The sequence below is a fragment of the Anomaloglossus baeobatrachus genome, chromosome 11 (assembly GCF_048569485.1).
Source record: "Anomaloglossus baeobatrachus isolate aAnoBae1 chromosome 11, aAnoBae1.hap1, whole genome shotgun sequence".
NCBI classification, from domain to species: Eukaryota; Metazoa; Chordata; class Amphibia; order Anura; family Aromobatidae; genus Anomaloglossus; species Anomaloglossus baeobatrachus.
In genome coordinates, this window is record NC_134363.1 from 154,141,242 (window position 1) to 154,159,071 (window position 17,830).

General features: G+C 42.1%; 1 protein-coding gene across 2 annotated transcripts in view; it reads left to right on the top strand.

Moving 5' to 3' along the window:
- The window catches only part of SKI (SKI proto-oncogene), a 96,647-nt gene that overhangs the window by 74,931 nt on the left and 3,886 nt on the right, over positions 1-17,830 (top strand). The window contains exons 2-5 of one of the 2 annotated variants that reach the window (XM_075328895.1): positions 13,086-13,205; positions 13,926-14,029; positions 14,127-14,398; positions 15,248-15,549. In XM_075328895.1, coding sequence (XP_075185010.1) covers positions 13,086-13,205; positions 13,926-14,029; positions 14,127-14,398; positions 15,248-15,549 — 798 coding nt within the window. The remainder of the gene's footprint in view (positions 1-13,085; positions 13,206-13,925; positions 14,030-14,126; positions 14,399-15,247; positions 15,550-17,830) is intronic. The other variant, XM_075328896.1, reaches the window with a different exon arrangement.

Here is a 17,830-nt window from a genome sequence, read left to right on the forward strand (position 1 = left end):
GCAGCAGCGCACTCTCCATTTTTCTTTCCCTTTTAGAAACTATTTCAACATTGTTTTGCTTTTTCTGATCTACCGTAGTTGTTTGCCTGGAAAACACCCACATAATTATAGATTTTCCAGATTGTACTTTCCCTGTGGTTTAATTGAAGCACAAGAAGCTTGATGTTTGCAAAGGACACAGTGCCTGCGATTTCTCTGCATAACGTGCCTCTTGACCGCTGGAGTCCTTCGCTTGTTTTGTGCACCTCTACCTAATTTTATTTCCCACACCTTGCTAAAATTTTGAGTGGGCTCCACTGTTACTGAGCAGGTGTGAGGCTTGGATGGCAGCCAGAGTGTAAGTAGAGAGAGAGGACAGATTGTCGCCATGCAGTTCCACCACACGTGGAGACTGCCTATTGATGAATCTCTGGCAAGAGGCCAGGCACCCAACTCCCTCCTCCTCCACCCCCTGCAAGGCGCGAGCGTACGGAAAAAATGGCTAGACAGAAAAATTGATTGTTCATGTAATTTGATTTGACATAAGGCAAAGTGGAAAGAGAGGACAGGGAAAAGCTACAACCTCAGCACTGCATTAGCAGGGCGGCATTGATGTGAAAGAATTTATGGCTGCCCCGTTTTCTCCTCAGGAAGTGCATTTACACAGCCCTTACCAAAAAGGGGGTTAGAGGAACCTCCAGGAATATTCGGATGAATGGTGCCTCTGTAGTCTAGGAGACACTGTGGGTTTATTGAGAAGTCCCCCCATTACTAACTAGAACAGATTGTGTTGAGATCACACATTGGGCAACATGTTTTAATGCTGGTCGATTACAATCAGCCCTTATTAACAGTGCTGCACAAATAAACCACCAGGCCTGCTGACGTTGAGCAGGATTGTATCGCTGGGACATGAAGCTGTCTGGGGTTTGTTCTCCAGATTCTACTTCTTTCTGTTCCATTTAATTTATTTTTCCTGGCCTTGAGATGTCGCCATCGCGTGCGTTTTGTAGCATAGTCACATGATCCGATTAAAAAGGTGTGATCCACAGATACTATGCAAGAGCATCATCCATCTCGAGAATGGAGCTCATCTGTGTACCGGCATTGGTGGAAAGTTGGTTGGAATTCCCATTGAGTTTTGTTTTTTTGTTTTTTTTTTTTTTTGTTAAAGCATTCCAACTACGACTCCAAAGAAAGTAGCACATGAAGGGGGATCCCCTGTCCTCTAAATAGATGCGGGTTCTACTGGTGGTATCCACATCTATCTAGACAATGACACTCAACTGCGTACCGGCATTACTGGAAAGGTGGTTGGAGTTCCCATTGAGAGCTTGACTTCAAAGAAAGTGGCACATAATGGGGGACATTCTACAGACACATGCGCCTTCTACTGGTGGGATCCATAACTTTCATACGACACCATCATCTATCTGAAGAATGTTTTTGTTTGTTTGTTTTTTAATTCCAACTATGACTCCAAAGAAAGAGGTACATGAAGGAGGACCCCTGTTCTCCAGAAAGATGCAGGTTCTACTGGTGGGATCTACCTCTAGAGAGTGACACTCAACTGCGTATCGGCATTAGTGGAAATTTGGTTGGAATTCCCATTGAGTTTGTTTTTTGAATTCCAAGTATGACTCCAAAGAAAGTCACATAAAGTGGTGGCCCTGTTCTCCAGATAGATGTGGGTCCTACTGGTGGGATCCACTTCTGTCTAGAGAATTAAACTAAACTGCGTACCAGCATTAATGGAAAGGTGGTTGGAATTCTTAAAAAAAAAAACAAAAAAAACCAGAAAATTAACCTCAATGGGAATTCCAACTATGACGCTATAGAAAATGACTCCTGATAGGTGCCCAGTTTCTCCAGATAGATGCGGGTCCTAGTGGTGGGATCCACATCTAATGTATATCCTAAGAATATACCGCATAATTGATGCATGATGGGGGACCCCATTTTACAGATAGATGCGTCTTCTACTAGTGGGATCCACAGCTATCTTACATGACCATCATCTAGCTCAAGAAAGAGTGGGTTTTTTTTGAGAATTCAGTCTACTATTCATAGAAAGTGAGTCATGATGTGGATCCTACTGGTACGATGCACATCCAATATTCATCATAAAAATATGCCTTGAATGTATGTAATGGGATGACTTTTTTTTAAGTAGATTTTTTTTTTTGCTTTTTGGTCTTTTTGACCTTTTTAGTCTTTAAAACTAAATTGGAATTTCTAGGTTAAATCTACTGTTTTTACCCTCTTGAAGCGTATGCGGGCCTTTTTGATACCCTCTTGTGTTGCATTCATGTAGGCTGGGTCTACAGAGGAATGGAATATGATCCAAGTTCAAGGTGCTGCTATGTAAACGCACACTTACATGGTTCTCTTGGAGTTTGCACTTGCAGAAGTTATTATCTGCTCTACTATAAACTACTCTGTGAACACATTCCAGGCTAAACACCTATAACTGAGATGTAGTAATATTTGTACAAGTATCCAGACTTGACTGCGTTCCAAGTGCATTATTGCATGCCTGCCATTCTTGATTTCTGCTGATCCCAGATAATGGTGGTTGTATCTCATTGACTGATCATTATTTGTCCTGTCCACAATTAAGAGACCTTAACGATTGGTCAAAAATATTTGAAAACGTTTTTTTTTTATTGTTTTGGCAATTTGAAATCTGGTAGTTGAGTTGAACGGGAGAAAAAACCACCAATGAAGACATCACCCTCTGTAATTTTGGTAGATAAAAGACATCTTCACGGAGCTGAAGTCTACGCACCAGAGGGAATATTAACTGCAGTTCCTATGACAGCACAAGAGCTCTGTTTGCAACTCCCGAGAATAGTGAGGAGATCCTATCGTGGCAGGTCTCGGAAGAGTTGGGATATCAATAACTGTATCCAGTTGTCACTATTTTATGGATCTATTTTTTTGTAAGCCTGTGTAGAAGGCTTAAAAAAAAAATCCCCTTTTGGCTATCCACCCCCCACCCCCTTTTTTTTTTTTTTTTTTTTTTCTAGTCCTGGAAGCAGACATTAAATATAATTGGTCTTGAAAAAGAGGCTTAATACGGCAGGCTGACCTGCAAGGACTGAGCAATCTGTCTGGGATTTGATCACTACATTGACCTGGGTAAATCCTTTCATCGCAGAGAAATCTTCTTAACTATCGTGTCTCCCCTTGAACCTAGGAATGACATTCCTGCACGTTAATTGCTACCATAAAAGCAGCACCGATCCCGCAAACTAACTAGCAGAATGGGACTTATCAGGCTTGATCATATCTAGTGCAAGTCAAGATACAGTTACGTAACAATGCATTGTCGATTTTGTGATTTTTGTATCAGGCCTACGTGAGAATTCTCACTGGCAGTTATTTGGTTAAATAACCCAATCAGAAATAGACTCGTTAAGTCTTTAGTCTATCTAGGCGCCTACAAGGCTGCCATTTAAATCTCCCACGAGTCTTGACATGCTGTATATTTTTGAGAAGCTGTTCTCGGAGCGCATGCACTGAGCATCTAAATGCTTCTGCTCTGCTCTGTTAAAACAAGTTCCATCCCTCTAAGCATAAAAGCAAAATCCGATGCTTCCATGCTGCATGGGATAATTGCAGAGGCTAGTAGGTTGGCTTTTTCTGTCTCCCCCCTGGGTGCAGCATCTTGCAAACACGTGATATACCTAAAGGCAGCCAAAGGAGCTTTCAAAGTCTAAGTCCGTAATTGGTTGACTAGCTTTGTCCTCAAAGCCGCGTGGATGTTTCCAAAGTCATGACAATTTTTTTAAAGTAATTAAGCTAGTGGAGATTTTTATATTCTAAGTCGTCTCCTATTCTAAGTCGTCTCGATCCATCTGACAATTTTTTTTCTACTTATAGTATCTAAATTTAATATGATTTTACTATCCAGTCCAATATTAAATATCATCATGAGTTTCTTTAAGGCTTACGCCTTCTGTAGCTTCAACGATCTATCCTAAATATACCATACCGGGTATTTCGTAGAAATAAAAAGAGCCTGCTGACTTGCTTTTGCATTGTGGAAAGGTATTGATTGGCCCTGGCAGAGAAGACAAAGAGTTAATATATAAAGCGTGTCGTTTAGTGTGTAATTTGTTAATGCTTTCGGGAAAGCACAGGATTGTAATGCAGGTTGAACTGGCTTCTGCTGATCCCAAATCAATACATTTTAATGTCCATTAGCTGTGCATCCAGGTAAAAAAATAATGAATATCCTGAGCTTCTCAGCAGTGCATGTTTGGAAAGATTTGTGTGTAATAAATGTATATTTTTTTGCCCCAGACTGCAGGATAGAATGATTGTATCGACTTATAATAACCCCAACCAAGATGGTGCCAGGGCTTCTAGTAAGACATCGACTGTTGTAAGTCGGTACTGTCATGTTTTCCCGAAAATGAGCCCAACCCCTAACATAAACCCTAGCAAGAATTTTCTCAGTAAGGCTTAAATATGAGCGCTACCCCCAAAAATAAGCCCTAGTTTCAGCTCAATAATGAATTATCCATACAGCTTAAAAAAAAAAAAAAGTTAAATACTGCAGGATACTTCATTACATTTAGCAGACTCCCCCAAAAGAGAGAAGGAAGACCGAAGATCCTGGAATGATGCTCACCAGATCCTGAATGGGAGGACCTGCGCTAGAAGGCATCAAGGGCCTGCGCTGGAAAAACACACACACACACACACACACACACACACACACACACACACACACACACACACACACACACACACACCCCGTACTGCTCCGTGGAACGCAAGGACCTGTAGTGGAACGCCTGCAGGACCTGTCGTGGTATGCATCGATGCGTTCCACTGCAGATTCTGTTGTTCCACCACACTCCAGGTCCCCAGAGCAGTACGGTGTGTATGCGCGATGTGTGAGTGACGGCCACAAGCAGGGTGGTGGGGGGGGGGAGGGCAACCGGCCTAGGAGCGATGCAGACATCTGGAGTCTAAGTATCATTATCCTGTTGTGGAGGTTCTGCCTTTTTTGGGGGAACCAACTTTGGTATGTGCAGCTTCGCACTTGCGTGTGAGTGGCAACGTAGGGGGGTTGGGAGTTGTTTCCGCCCCGGGAGCGATGCAGACGTATGGGGGTTGCCAAGTACGATTCCCCTGGAGATGGGGGGTTTCTACCATTTTGGGGGGGTGGAGGGGGAAGGGTAGAACCAACCTTTGTATATGCAATTTTGCACTGAGCGATACAGGCGGCCAGTGTCTGGCGAGTATGATTCTCCTGCCTTTTTTCAGGGGGGTGAAACAACCATAGTATATGCAGTTTTGCACTCCTCCTTTAAAGAGGTTTATCCTTGCATTGATGCAACCAATTTTAGTGAATGCCACAAAGGTAATGCAATTGGCCCCATCAACGTGTCTCCTATGGCTAGCTGTCATCCGGTTTACAATCTAGTTATGCACACATTGATTTTTAGACCCTATTCAATGTATCATTCAATAAGGGAAAACCGAAAACTACTGGCTTTGACAATCCCAAACAGTCCCTTGTTTCAGTACCTCTCTATACTTAAGTGTGTAAACGCCTCCGCCATAGTCGACCTAGAACACAGAGTTCCCACGTAATTCTTGCCAAACAAAGCACCAAAGGAAAGTGCGCTTCCCTTTACACTATCCGCTTTATTGCCATCTCTTGACCTGCTTTATACATTGGCAGCGCGCCCAACGTTTTCTTGGTCCACCCTTCTCACAATTGGTGTTCCTTAAATAAATAAAACTAAGAAAATTCCATCTTAGAGAACTAATCATTTATTGTCCGTAGGTGTGTATGTGTGTGTTTTACAAATCACTGCTAGACGCAAAGGGAAAGTATGCACAGGATGGTGTGACATTACTTATCTGAAATTCCAGCCTTGTTACGTGGGCTGATACAAGCGCAGATGCCAACAAATTCTACCAGCTAACGAATTGTTGGTGGTCGGCTTTGACTGACGGAGCTATGATTTAGCATTGGTGACTCAATTTAAACAACATGCCGAGCACATATTCCCCTGGATTATTCAGACGGCTATTTCCTTTCCATTATAAAAGAGAAAAATCCTATTGTAGAGATTCACTCGATAGTTGGCGAGGGGAGAGTGTGTGATGCAGAGTGTGGCACATACTTGTGTCTGAGTCACCTTGTGCTCCTGAATAAGGGCGGCTTTAATTGTTACCGTATTCTAGGCCTGCAGACATGAGCCTTCTTAACTAAACTCAAAATTCTCTCCAATTCATGGACTTTTTTTTTTTAACAAGGCGAAACTCAAAAAAAAAAGTGTCCCAGTCATTTACGGAAGACACTAAGTCACAATAACATGTCTAGCCATCTCTTGGGAGCGCTTCCCTGTCTATTCTCTCTTCTTCTTTTCGACGTCTCCAGATGGGATGGGAATGGGCAACTTCACGAGATTCCATCATTGACGCAAGAAAAGGAAACCAAAGATCTCTTCCCCCCCCCCCCTTCTAACCCCCGACAAAGGATAGACGTTGCCCTTGGTGGGATTTAAACCCAGGACGTCTCCAGATTTCTCTTTTTGATGGGAATGGGAAACTTCACGAGAAAAAGTGTCCCAGTCTTTTACGGAAGACACTAAGTCACAATAACATGTCTGGCCATCTCTTGGGAGCGTTTCCCTGTCTATTCTCTCTTCTTCTTTTCTACATCTCCAGATGTGATGGGAATGGATCTCCAGATGTGATGGGAATGGGCAACTTCAGGAGATTCCATCATTGACGCAAGAACAGGAAACCAAACAACCTTCCCCGACAAAGGATAGATGTTGCCCTTGGTGGAATTTAAAACCAGGACTCCAGAGCTAACCACAGAGCCACCATGCTGACCTACACGGTTCTAGTATTATATTGCAGGTTGCATAACCGGTGCGCTCTAGCTGGATTTATCTGATGTGCATAAACCTTTCCTCTTGTTAAAATATGCCTCTTTTTGTTTTCTAACCTTAGGCATGTCTAGAATCACAATGAGTGTCCTGTAGCCTCCTGCGCTAGTAAAAACTGCATAAATGAGGGAATATTGTATTTTACAAGCCTTTATCGCCTGGCCTTTTCCTAGAAGATATTAAACTATTCCAGTCATTTTTATTTGCTTTAGAAGATTTAGATCCTTCGTAGAACAGTTTGCAGTAAGTTTGGGTATGTCTCACTCTCTTCCTATGCAAGCCGTTTTTAGATTATTTTTGGGGCCTTCGGTGTCCATTCAAATGTGTTGCCTTCTTCCGCAACGCAGTGTTTGCAAACATCCTTCAGAATTGGCTTATTGGAACTCTTTATTGTTGTGATCAATATTCGACCTTAAATATTTAGTTTCAGGCAGGGCAATCGAGCAATTACGGTAGTATCTGAATCAGCGCCCTTTTTTTTTTTTTTTTTTTTTTTTATACTAACTTTTATAGTTTGGAAAAGTTAACAATTCGGCTATGATAGCTCGGAGACTGACTCTCCAATAACTAAGGGTGTCTAACGCCAGAAACGCGTCGGTTTTTGTTCAGCGGTATTCCTGTTTTTAAGGAAAAGTTTGGACTTCAAGTTGATGTCTTAGATATTGATAGTTATGAATATTGTGTTCAACACAATCAGTATTTGCAGCAGATTGTTGTTTTTTTTGTTTTTTTGTTTTTTTTTTACTGTTGCAAAATCAACGTTCTCAGAGAAAAACAGCTTTTTATTTTTTATTTGGGTGAAAAGTGCCGAAAGATTGGATGCAACATTAAGGCTGTGCGTTTTTTGGTGCAGATTTTCGCACAAATCTGCATGCCTATCCTTATGCCATCAGCGTCGATGAGAATTTGGAAGTGCTGTGCATATTGCTTATTTTTTTTCTTGCAGATTTGGTGCAGAAAATAATCTGCACCATGTCAATACTTGGTGTGTTTTTGCCTTTGTGTTTGTTAGCCCTTCCACCCATTGACTTAATTTCTGAAAAACGCATGGCACTAAAATGCATCAAACACACATACATACATATTTTCGTCCATTTTTCTGCCAGAAGGTGCAGATTTAATGCAGAAAATGCACCAAAAGGACATAAAAACACATTCATTATTTTAGTCAATTTTCTGCCAGAAGGTGCAGAGTAGATGCAGAAAATGCACCAAAAGGGCACCAAAAACACATGAGGTTTTTGGTCCATTTTCGGCCATAAGGTGCAGAATATTTCTGCAATGCGCTCACATAGCATTAAACGTTCAAATCTGCACCAAAAAATAAACAGCGTGGGTTTTCAGAAATCTTTCAATTTGCCGGTACTGTAACGTTGCGTTTTTCGCAACGTGTGCACAAGCTCTTAGCCTTTTATCCTGCCGTAAATGGAAATTTCCCACAAGTGTTTTGTAAGGCTTAAATATATAGCAATGGTACATGTATCATATGTCTGTACTGAAGAGCTCCTATTAAAGCACAAAGGGAGGGAGGATCTTTAGGCCAGGAAAGCGTATTAAATGGGACAATTGTTCTTATTCAGTGTCTCATCCACACTTCAGACACTGGGTGTCTCTGATTACACATACTGCCTCTCCAAATGTAGTGGCAAAGTCTGTTTTGTCTAGGACAATGGTATCCAGACACTGCTTGCCTGGAAGCAGCTGCATAGTATGTTGTGTCTTCTTCTGAAAGGCAGATTCCTGGGTTTGCTTTTTTCTTTTTTTCCCTTTTTTCTTAATGTTACTATGTAATATTTGATTGCTTGTCCTTACTCCCCCATGGGGCTCAACGTTCAATGCTTCGAGGGCATAAAGTGCATTCTAAAGGGCAATGTGTTATATTAGATGGCGAGTGCCTTGACAGTCTTCCAGTTTCTTGGTCACCACAGACGGCGCTGTATGGGGTGGGGGCACCTTCAAACCCGTACGTTTCACCGGTTTGGGCTCACTTCAAAAACTGTGATCTTCCGTCTGGCACTTCGAAGAGAAAAGAGAGACCTACAACTTTTTTGAGGTTTTGCACTAAACATTTAAATAAGAATGATCAGACCGGCGCCTGGTCTTGTGGTTTTGCTGTTAGTGAGAACTTCTTTTAGTTTTTAGCTGCTCGTGAAAGATTGTAGCGAAACAGGAAGACCTCACCCTATGTCTGCTCAACAAAAAAAACCTACCTCCTACTTTTCTGCACTTAGTACATGCAATAACTTGTGAAAAAATGATATCCAAGTGTTAAAAAAATTACTTTTATTTTTATTTTTTAGATTTTTAATTTTTGTTGAAATTGTAGAAAAGCTTCCTCAGGGAGTTTGTAGATGGAAATGTAGGAATTTTCGCCTTTTAGTGGTTCAGATCTGGACACTTAAGGTCAATGCTTCTGTAGAATTATTTTTTCTTTACCGGTATCTTTTTGGTGTAAAACCTTACTTGCTGCCTGTTTAGGCTTGTAACGTACACTTGGAGCATCGGCTTGTCGTAGCTTGTTCTTTTTAAAGCTCAGACACTTCATTGGTATTTCCATGAAGAAGCCTGCATGGTCTTCATTATGCTTGCCTTGTCATGCGTATTCCTAATAAAACGTCCCACCTTCTCGTACATTCTTTTCTTTCATTATGTTCGTGTCCCAGGTATCACTAAGTATTAGCTTCCTGTTTTTGTTTAAAATATAGGACTAGGTGTAGTTCCAGAATGTGTCACTGTAGGTTAGAGAAAGGACATGACCTAAAAGTTTTGCACCATTAGGCCAAATCGCCAAAGGGTTCTCCACCTACCATGTGCCATTTATAATTCATCGTTCACAAAATGGTTGATAACTTGCTGTTCCCGAGAATGTGGGACACTGGAGTAATTGTCGAACTTGCGCAACGTCTGCTTCTTGCACTTCCAATGGGGTGTAGCGTCGTGAAGCACATGCGTGTGTGTATCTGAGCCGCTGCTTAATACCAACAGGGCATTTCGGATCCCTGTTTTCTGGCGTGGTCCATCTCCCAGATATTACCAAGTTATCACCGATCCTGTGGATAGGTTAAAACTTATGTAGAAGGGAATTTCTCTTTTTAAAGATACTTTGTCAGCACAGAAGGATAGAGCAGTCAAAGTACAGGCACACTCTGCATTATGGCGTGGCCAAACCTTCAAGTCCAACTTGTTGTCCAGCTATATCGGGCAGTCTGTGGCTCTACAAAGCCAGAGCTGTCAATCAAAAAGGGCCTGTTGGATACAGAGGGAAACAGGCAGGTGGGAAGGTGTATTTAAATGCTTGGCCAAGCCCAGATGCACCAGTCATCTGTACTTGATTTGAACAGTCTTTCGGTATGGACAAAGTGCCATTTAAAGGGACTCTTGTCATCGTATGACTGTTCAAACCAAGCATAGGCGCTCAGTACACTATAATGTTGCCAAACAGTTCAGTGCACCATCCCACCTACTTGTTCGTCCTCTGTTTGGCAACACTTAGTGCACTGAGAGCCTATGCTTGGTTTGAACAGTTATTATAAGCTGATAGTCCACTTTGTCCACACAGAATGACTGTTCAAACCAAGTACATTGGCTCAGCCAAGGATTTAGATACACCTTCCCACTTGATTGTTTCCCTCTATATCCACCATCCACTGCTCTTCTTTGATTGACAGCTCTGGCTTCATAGATCCGGAGAACGGAGGAGCTATATGGAAAACAATCAGGTGGTAAAGTGTATTTAAAGGATTAGCCCTGCCATGAACCACCGAGCACCTGTACTTGGTTTGAACAGTCATCCTGTGTTGACCATCTCGTTACAGTTACTGTCCGCTTATGACAGTGCACTGAGCGTTGGTTTAAACGGTCATCCTGTGCTGACCATCTTGTTATAGGGACAATCCGCTTATAATGCCTGTGCTTGGTTTGAACAGTCCTTCTGTGCTGATCATCTCATTACAGGGACTGTCCACTTATGACTGTTCAAACCAAGCACAGGCACTCTGTGCACTATGGTGTGGCCAAACTGTTCAGTGCACCATCACACCAACTTGTTTTTGCTCTCTCCACCCCCTTCTCTTTAACATCTCTGGCATTATAGAGCCACAAAGGGCCCGATTTATAGGTGGAACACAAGTTGGCGGGAATGTAAACTTAAGTGTTTGGCCACTTCATCATGCGCCAAGTGCCTGTACTTGATTTGGAAACTCATTTTGTGCTGATAGTCTCTTTTAAGTGACAAAAGGACCCGTAGGCCCTTTCTGGTATGGAATGCAATGGCTTCCTTTGCAACCCCCAAAGCCAATATAGTATGATCAGGAGACTAGTTGTATTACGGTAGGTGTCCCTCCATTTTAGGACTTCAACTTTGGAGTTTATTTCTAGTAGACTTTTACCGCACCTGTTCATAACTCACCCTGTCCTTTCACCTCTGTGTTGAAGGGAACGTAACTCTTGCCAAGAGGTCTCTTCTATGCTTTAGGGTGATTTACAGTCCAAGCATCAAACCACTTGTGGAAAAGTCAAAGCAAGATTTGGCATCTTATCCAGAATCCAGTGCAGCTGTGGCAGAGTGAAGTCATCTTCATAACAACCATGACAAATAAACACAGTCTGCGCTGTTCACGCTATTCCTGATTCACACCACATAAAATATTCCTTCTATGTGCAGGCAAAAAAGCAGACATTTGTCATTTTCAAGGCGTGTTTTGAGGGGGCATTCATTCTGACTGGTTCCATTTCTGTCATTGCTAAAATCAGTAGCTCCGTGAGGTCATTTTTGGCCTCTCGTAACGTTATTGGTCCTTTTGGGGAAAAAAAAAAAGTTTGTGTGAGGTGAGGAACGCTTTAGGGCCAGGAATGGGTTTACCCTTTATAGTCACAAATAGAACGCCAGATGACTCGAGAGACATGGCAAAAGTTATTTTCAGTTGCGCAGCGAGAATACTTCTTGAGGAACTTCAGACTAGCAGAAAGACTTCCCCTAATTTGTAGTTCCTGGTCTAATCTCCGGTGGTGTACATGCCTTTACTTGGCCATCCTAGTCGAGTCATAAATTATCTTACATAACGATGTAAGGACTTCACCTTTATTCACATTACACTGGTTATATTCATTCATAAAGGTGTATGCGAGGGAAGTTTCGCGCAATTCGGCACAAGGTTCGGCTAGATGCTCTTTTACAAAGAGTAAAAGGGGTTACCAAAGTACATACCCTAACTTAAAGGGTAATCGTTACTATGTAGTATTATAGCACAATTTATTCCATGGCGCTTTACATGTGAAGAGGTATCCATAATAGGGACAAGTACAATAATCATGAACAATACAAGGCACAGACTGGTACAGGAGAAGAGAGGACCCTGCCCATGACGACTCAGTCTACAGGGGATAGGTGAGGATACAGTAGGTGAAGGTAGATATCGTCGTGCGGCAATATAGTAGACTGAGGGTCACTGCACGTTGTAGGCTTGTCGGAAGAGGTGGGCCTTCAGGTTACTTTTGAAGCTTTCCAAGGTAGGTGAGAGTCTGATACGTTGGGGTAGAGCATTCCAGAGTATGGGGGAGGCACGGGATAAATCTTGGATGCGATTGTGGGGAAAAAGATGTGAGGGGAGTAGAGAAGTTAATCTTGTGAGGATCGGAGGGTACGTGCAGGTGGTTACCGGGAAACTAGGTGACAGCTGTATGGAGGAGACATGTTGTGGATGGAATAGGTTAGGTTAGGGTTTTGAACTGGAGTCATTGGGCAATGGGAAGCCACTGAAGGGATTGGCAGAGAGGAGAGGTCGTGGAGTAGCTGGATTAGTCGGGCAGCAAAGATTAGGATAGACTGGAGGGGGGCAAGAGTTTTAGAAGGGAGGCCACAGAGCAGGGGGTTGCAATAGTCCAGGCGGGAGATAAGGGCATGCACTAGTCTTTTTGCAGCTGCTTGGGAAAGGAATATCCAGCACCACTCGTTTCCTCGCGATGACAGTGTGGTCATGTATGTTGGCTCGGGCACCCGTCCTATATATATAAAGATGTGACCACTTTAGTTTTCCTCCTCTCCCAATGCAGATGATAGTGGAGCCAAATAACCCTTTTAATAACCTACACTACTATCCGTGCAGAATTTAACATTGTTTGTTGATTTAAGCTCCTGATTCAAAACCAAAGTAATAAATATATATATTTTTTTTGTCTTTATAGATTCCTTCTGAACCTCCACCTAAAAAGTCAAAACATGATGAATCCATCATCCACTCCCCGAGCTCAGCAGAAAAAGACAAGTCCTCAAGTTGGTTACGGAATTTGTCAAACTCCGGCAAGGTACATGTTTAATATTATATTGGGGTTGGACTGAGGATTTAGCGGTCTTTAAATACTAGCGTTACTTATTTTCTTGCACTACCTTGCACAACTCTGGTTAGTCTGTTTGTCTGTTAGCACTTGAAGGAGATGAGGTAAGTGGCTTATTTGTGCCTTAGAGACGCTACAAGCTGCAAGGTCCCCCCATGCCATAAAACCGCAGGAGCTTCATATTAGTTATTGGCAGCCAAATATAATCCGGTTCAATCTGAGTTGCTAGGAAATTAGGGCCAACATGACAAATTAAGGAAGGGATCGAGGGACGCTCAAACACCCTTAAAGGCCAAAATGTAATGTCAGGTGTACAGTCCACGTGATGAGGATATGTGGCCAGCTTATAGATATCCCATATTTTTAGCAGCTCCTTACGACTTTTCATGGCGTTTACATAATTGAGGTTTTTGGTAAATTAAATAAATTTTGTGTTTTTGCAGATAATTATCAATCTAGTCCACCCATGTAGAAAGAAAAACTGAAAAAAAATAAACCCAGTTATATTGCCATTCCAAGCATTGTCCAGTAGGGGGCAGCTAGTTTTTGCTAATTATCAGGGATGTAAAGGGTGGACAATGCTCTTGGATGCAGTGAAGGATTTCTTACATGCTCGAATATTTCTTATCTTTTTGATCTTGCTGTTTTATAGTTTTTAACCCTTGTTTTTTTTATCTCTTGTTGACCCAGAATTCAGCATATAGTCACCCTCGCCAGCGCCTGTCAGCTTTCCGGCCCTGGTCCCCCGCCATTTCAGCAAACGAGAAGGAGTTACCTGCTCTAATCAGAGATAGGTAAGTCATTAATATTCTCACCGAACCATTAGATTTTTGTTAACCAATCTAGTTTTCTATTTTTCTAAACTAGTTTTTCTAACTTTTCCCACAACAGTTTTTATACCTACAAGAGCTTTGAACATCTGGTTGCCCCCAATGTCGCTTTGGCACCCCCTGCCCCACAGAAAGTCATGACGAGCCCGTTGTGTGCCCCGACCGTGCCAAGAAGCATTCAATCATCAAGTAGCCCAGCACAGTCCCGAAAACGAAGGCCAACGGCTGAAATGCCTTCACTACCTGAGGCACCAGCTCCTCCCGCTCCAACCCGGGAAGAAGAAAAAGAGTCCGAAACAGAAATTGAGGTGGAAAGTCGAGAAGAATGTAAGTGTGAGTTGAATTTATTTTTTATTTATTTATTTTTACTCCAAATTATGGGAATAGACTCTACTGGTTTAGATTGCCCTTCCACCCAGTAAGCTAAATAAAGCAGTTTGCTGTGAAAGCAATTTCTGTGGGACCTTCATAAAAAATGATCTTGCTTGTAAATAATGTTTGCACTATACAGCTCGAAGGGCGGTGATGAAAATTGAAATTACAGATCAAAGATTAAATGGATTATGTTTACGAGTCAAGTTCCAGTAGTTAAGCTGTGCTGTTCTTCTGAAGCTGGGTATCACCTTGCCTGGTGGATGAATCACTTGGGTCACACTCGGGTCATCACGCTCCTTGTTGTACTTCTCCTGTGATACTTTGGTGTGCCATACGCAGGAACTCTGGGCAGGAATTTTTATTGCTGACATTTTAGGAGCTTGTTTGTACATTACACAAGATTACAAATTGTCACACTTCTAATTGAATTCACATGTTCATTAATCTGAAGGTATCGTGTGAAAGGTATAAATATGGCCTTCAACATACCTCGTAGCTCAGTGTCATTGTTGACGCCTGTAAAGTATTTTTTTTTTTTATTATTTCTAAGAAAACCTATTCTTGGAAAACCTCTTTTGGTGCCAATAACAATGGCGACCTACTCATCCACTTGTGTTCTCAAATTTAATGCGCCTCTTGATTGCAGGATGAAGCATCCAGTTTTGTCTGCGTTATTTCCTTCCACTGTTTATGATTTTGAAGCCCTCTTGGTTTGGAAGGTGTACTTGACCTACTCGCTTGTTTAGGCTTTGCGTAAGCAAAAATCAATTGGCTATATCCGTTCTTATTATTTTTCCTTTCTTATAGTTACGTCTTCGCTGTCTTCGCTCTCCTCTCCTTCCTTCACATCCTCAAGCTCGGCCAAGGAGTTAAGTTCTCCGGGCATGTTGGCCCCAACAATAATCAACCCTTCCTTTGAAGGGGCGCATCATGGTGACTCTCACAGCTGTGGACTTGAGGCAGAATTGGAGCACCTAAGGCAAGCCCTGGACACTGGTCTAGATTCCAAGGAAGCCAAAGAAAAGTTCCTCCATGAAGTTGTTAAAATGAGAGTGAAACAAGAGGAGAAACTGAATGCCGCTCTGCAGGCCAAACGGAGTCTCCAGCAGGTAATATTTTTAACTTTTCATCTACTTAAGAATCGATGAATACTGTGCCCCCCTTATTGTTGTGGCGTTAGGTGATCAAGCACTGGTATGGAGGGAAGAGAGAGACCAGTTCACCAACTGCTTGGGGTAATGAGGATGAGGTGCATGGAAGATCTGGACCGCCTACCAGGAAAAAATTGTAGAAAAGGGGAAAAAAATCCAGCATCCGTAGCCAATAGTTCAATAAAAAAAACTAGGCTTTATTAATGTTCCATAGAATATGAGTTAAAATAATGTAGACAAAAGTCTACGCATTTCAAGCCGATAAACCGCCCTTAATCTTGATTTCGTCAGCTTGAAACTAGAGTTGAGCGAGTACCTATCTATTTGTACTCGCGATACTCATAACGAGTACTATCTAATACTTGCATATTCATTCCGAATAGCGTGTGCAATGCAAGCCAATGGGGAAAAACTCGCAAAGTAACGAGTAACCCGAATGCCGTACTATTTGTGCGAGTAGCGAATAGCGCGGAATTGGGGTTACTTGTTACATTGCGAGTATTCCCTATTGACTTGCATTGCACACAATATTCGGAACGAATACGCGAGTATTAGACAGTACTCGTTATCTACTTGCTCAACTCTACTTGATTCGCGTAGACTTTTGTCTACATTAATTAATATTCTATAGAACATTAATAAAGCCTAGTTTATTAATAAAATATTGGCCCCCAGATGCTGGATTATTTTCCCTTTTCTACTGGTATGGAGGGCATGGTACCATAAGGGGTGGCTACTATGATACAAATCTTACGGTCAACCTGCTACATGAGATAAAATTCTACTTTGCCATAACTCCTTCATTCCTGGCAAACGCCTGAAAGTTTGGTTAGCAGATTACAATATAAAAAGGAAGGAAATCGTCATGTTTCCAAGGAAGGATGAGTTGGAGACGGAGGCACCTTTTTTTTGGGAAATTGAAGGATTTTAAAGGTAAATCAACTCCTAGATCTTCCGAATGGAAAACCTAGATTCCCCACCTGTGAGATGGTGGCGCCCCAGACAGGAGACAGCGGTAGTGCTCCTTGCAGTCTGCAAGATGAATCGTGTCAACTTCCTTCCTCCCCCCTGCTCTATGGAGTTCCTAATTTTGGTGGAGAGAAAGTCAGGAGTGCAGTGAAGTTAACAATGGCTTGGCTGGGATGTCATATTATTGTAAAGGGAAAAGGATTTCCCATGACCTAGCTGCAGGGTGTTACTTAACAGAAATATGTTGTTGTGCATGTCCGTATCGGAGAGCAAGAGGAAGTCTCTTTTCTGCTCCAGTTTTTCGTCTTTCGTCCTCCCACCCCAATGATTTATCCTTTCACAGGCATAATGATTAGGAATTGAATGATTTGCACTGTTTTCATTGGTTACTGTGATCACACCAATGCTCAGCTCAACATTTGCTATCCTTATAACATCCACTCCACCACCTCCCCCCCACATCATTGAAGACTTTGGCTCCGATTCATTGTTGATTTTTTTTTTTCCTGTTTTCTAAAATAATTTGCTCGTTTTTGTTTTCAGACTTTAGTGTATGTGCCTCTTTTCTCTATACGTTTTGTGCACACTTTTTTAATTTGCTTTTCTTTTTTTAAAGGGAATCTGTCATCAGGTTTTTACCACCCCATCTGAGAGCAGCATGATGTAGGGGCTGAGACCCTGATTTCAGTGATGTCACTTACAGGGTTTTGATAAAATATAGCGGTTTTCTAATTGCTGAGCTCTGTATAACTCCGCCCACCCCACTGATTGGCAGCTTTCTGCCTATGCACAGTAAGCTTCCAATCAGTGTTGGGGGTGAGATTGCACAGAGTAAAAGAATTACATGTGGGCAGGTTTACTAATCCCCTAGTAATCTCCGTTTGATTAAAACAGGCAGCAAGCAGTGACTTATCACTGGAATCAGTCTACATTAAGCGTCTCCAAAATTAGGCTCCCTTTTAGTTCTTTTTTTATTTCATCCCTTATGATACTATGGTTTTGTCTTGAGGAAAGGGGTAGATTGCCTTGAAACGCGTAGACAAACCAGTTTTAACTTAATCCATTTGGAGTCCTTGTCCATTGAGGCAGCGGAGAGGAACCACATTTTATCCTGATGGCTTCCGTGATTCATCCCTTATGATACTATGGTTTTGTCTTGAGGAAGGGGGGTAGATTGCTTCGAAATGCGTAGACAAGCCGGTTTTAACTTAATCCATATGGTGTCCTTCTTGTCCATTGAGGCAGTGCAGAGGAACCACATTTTAATCTG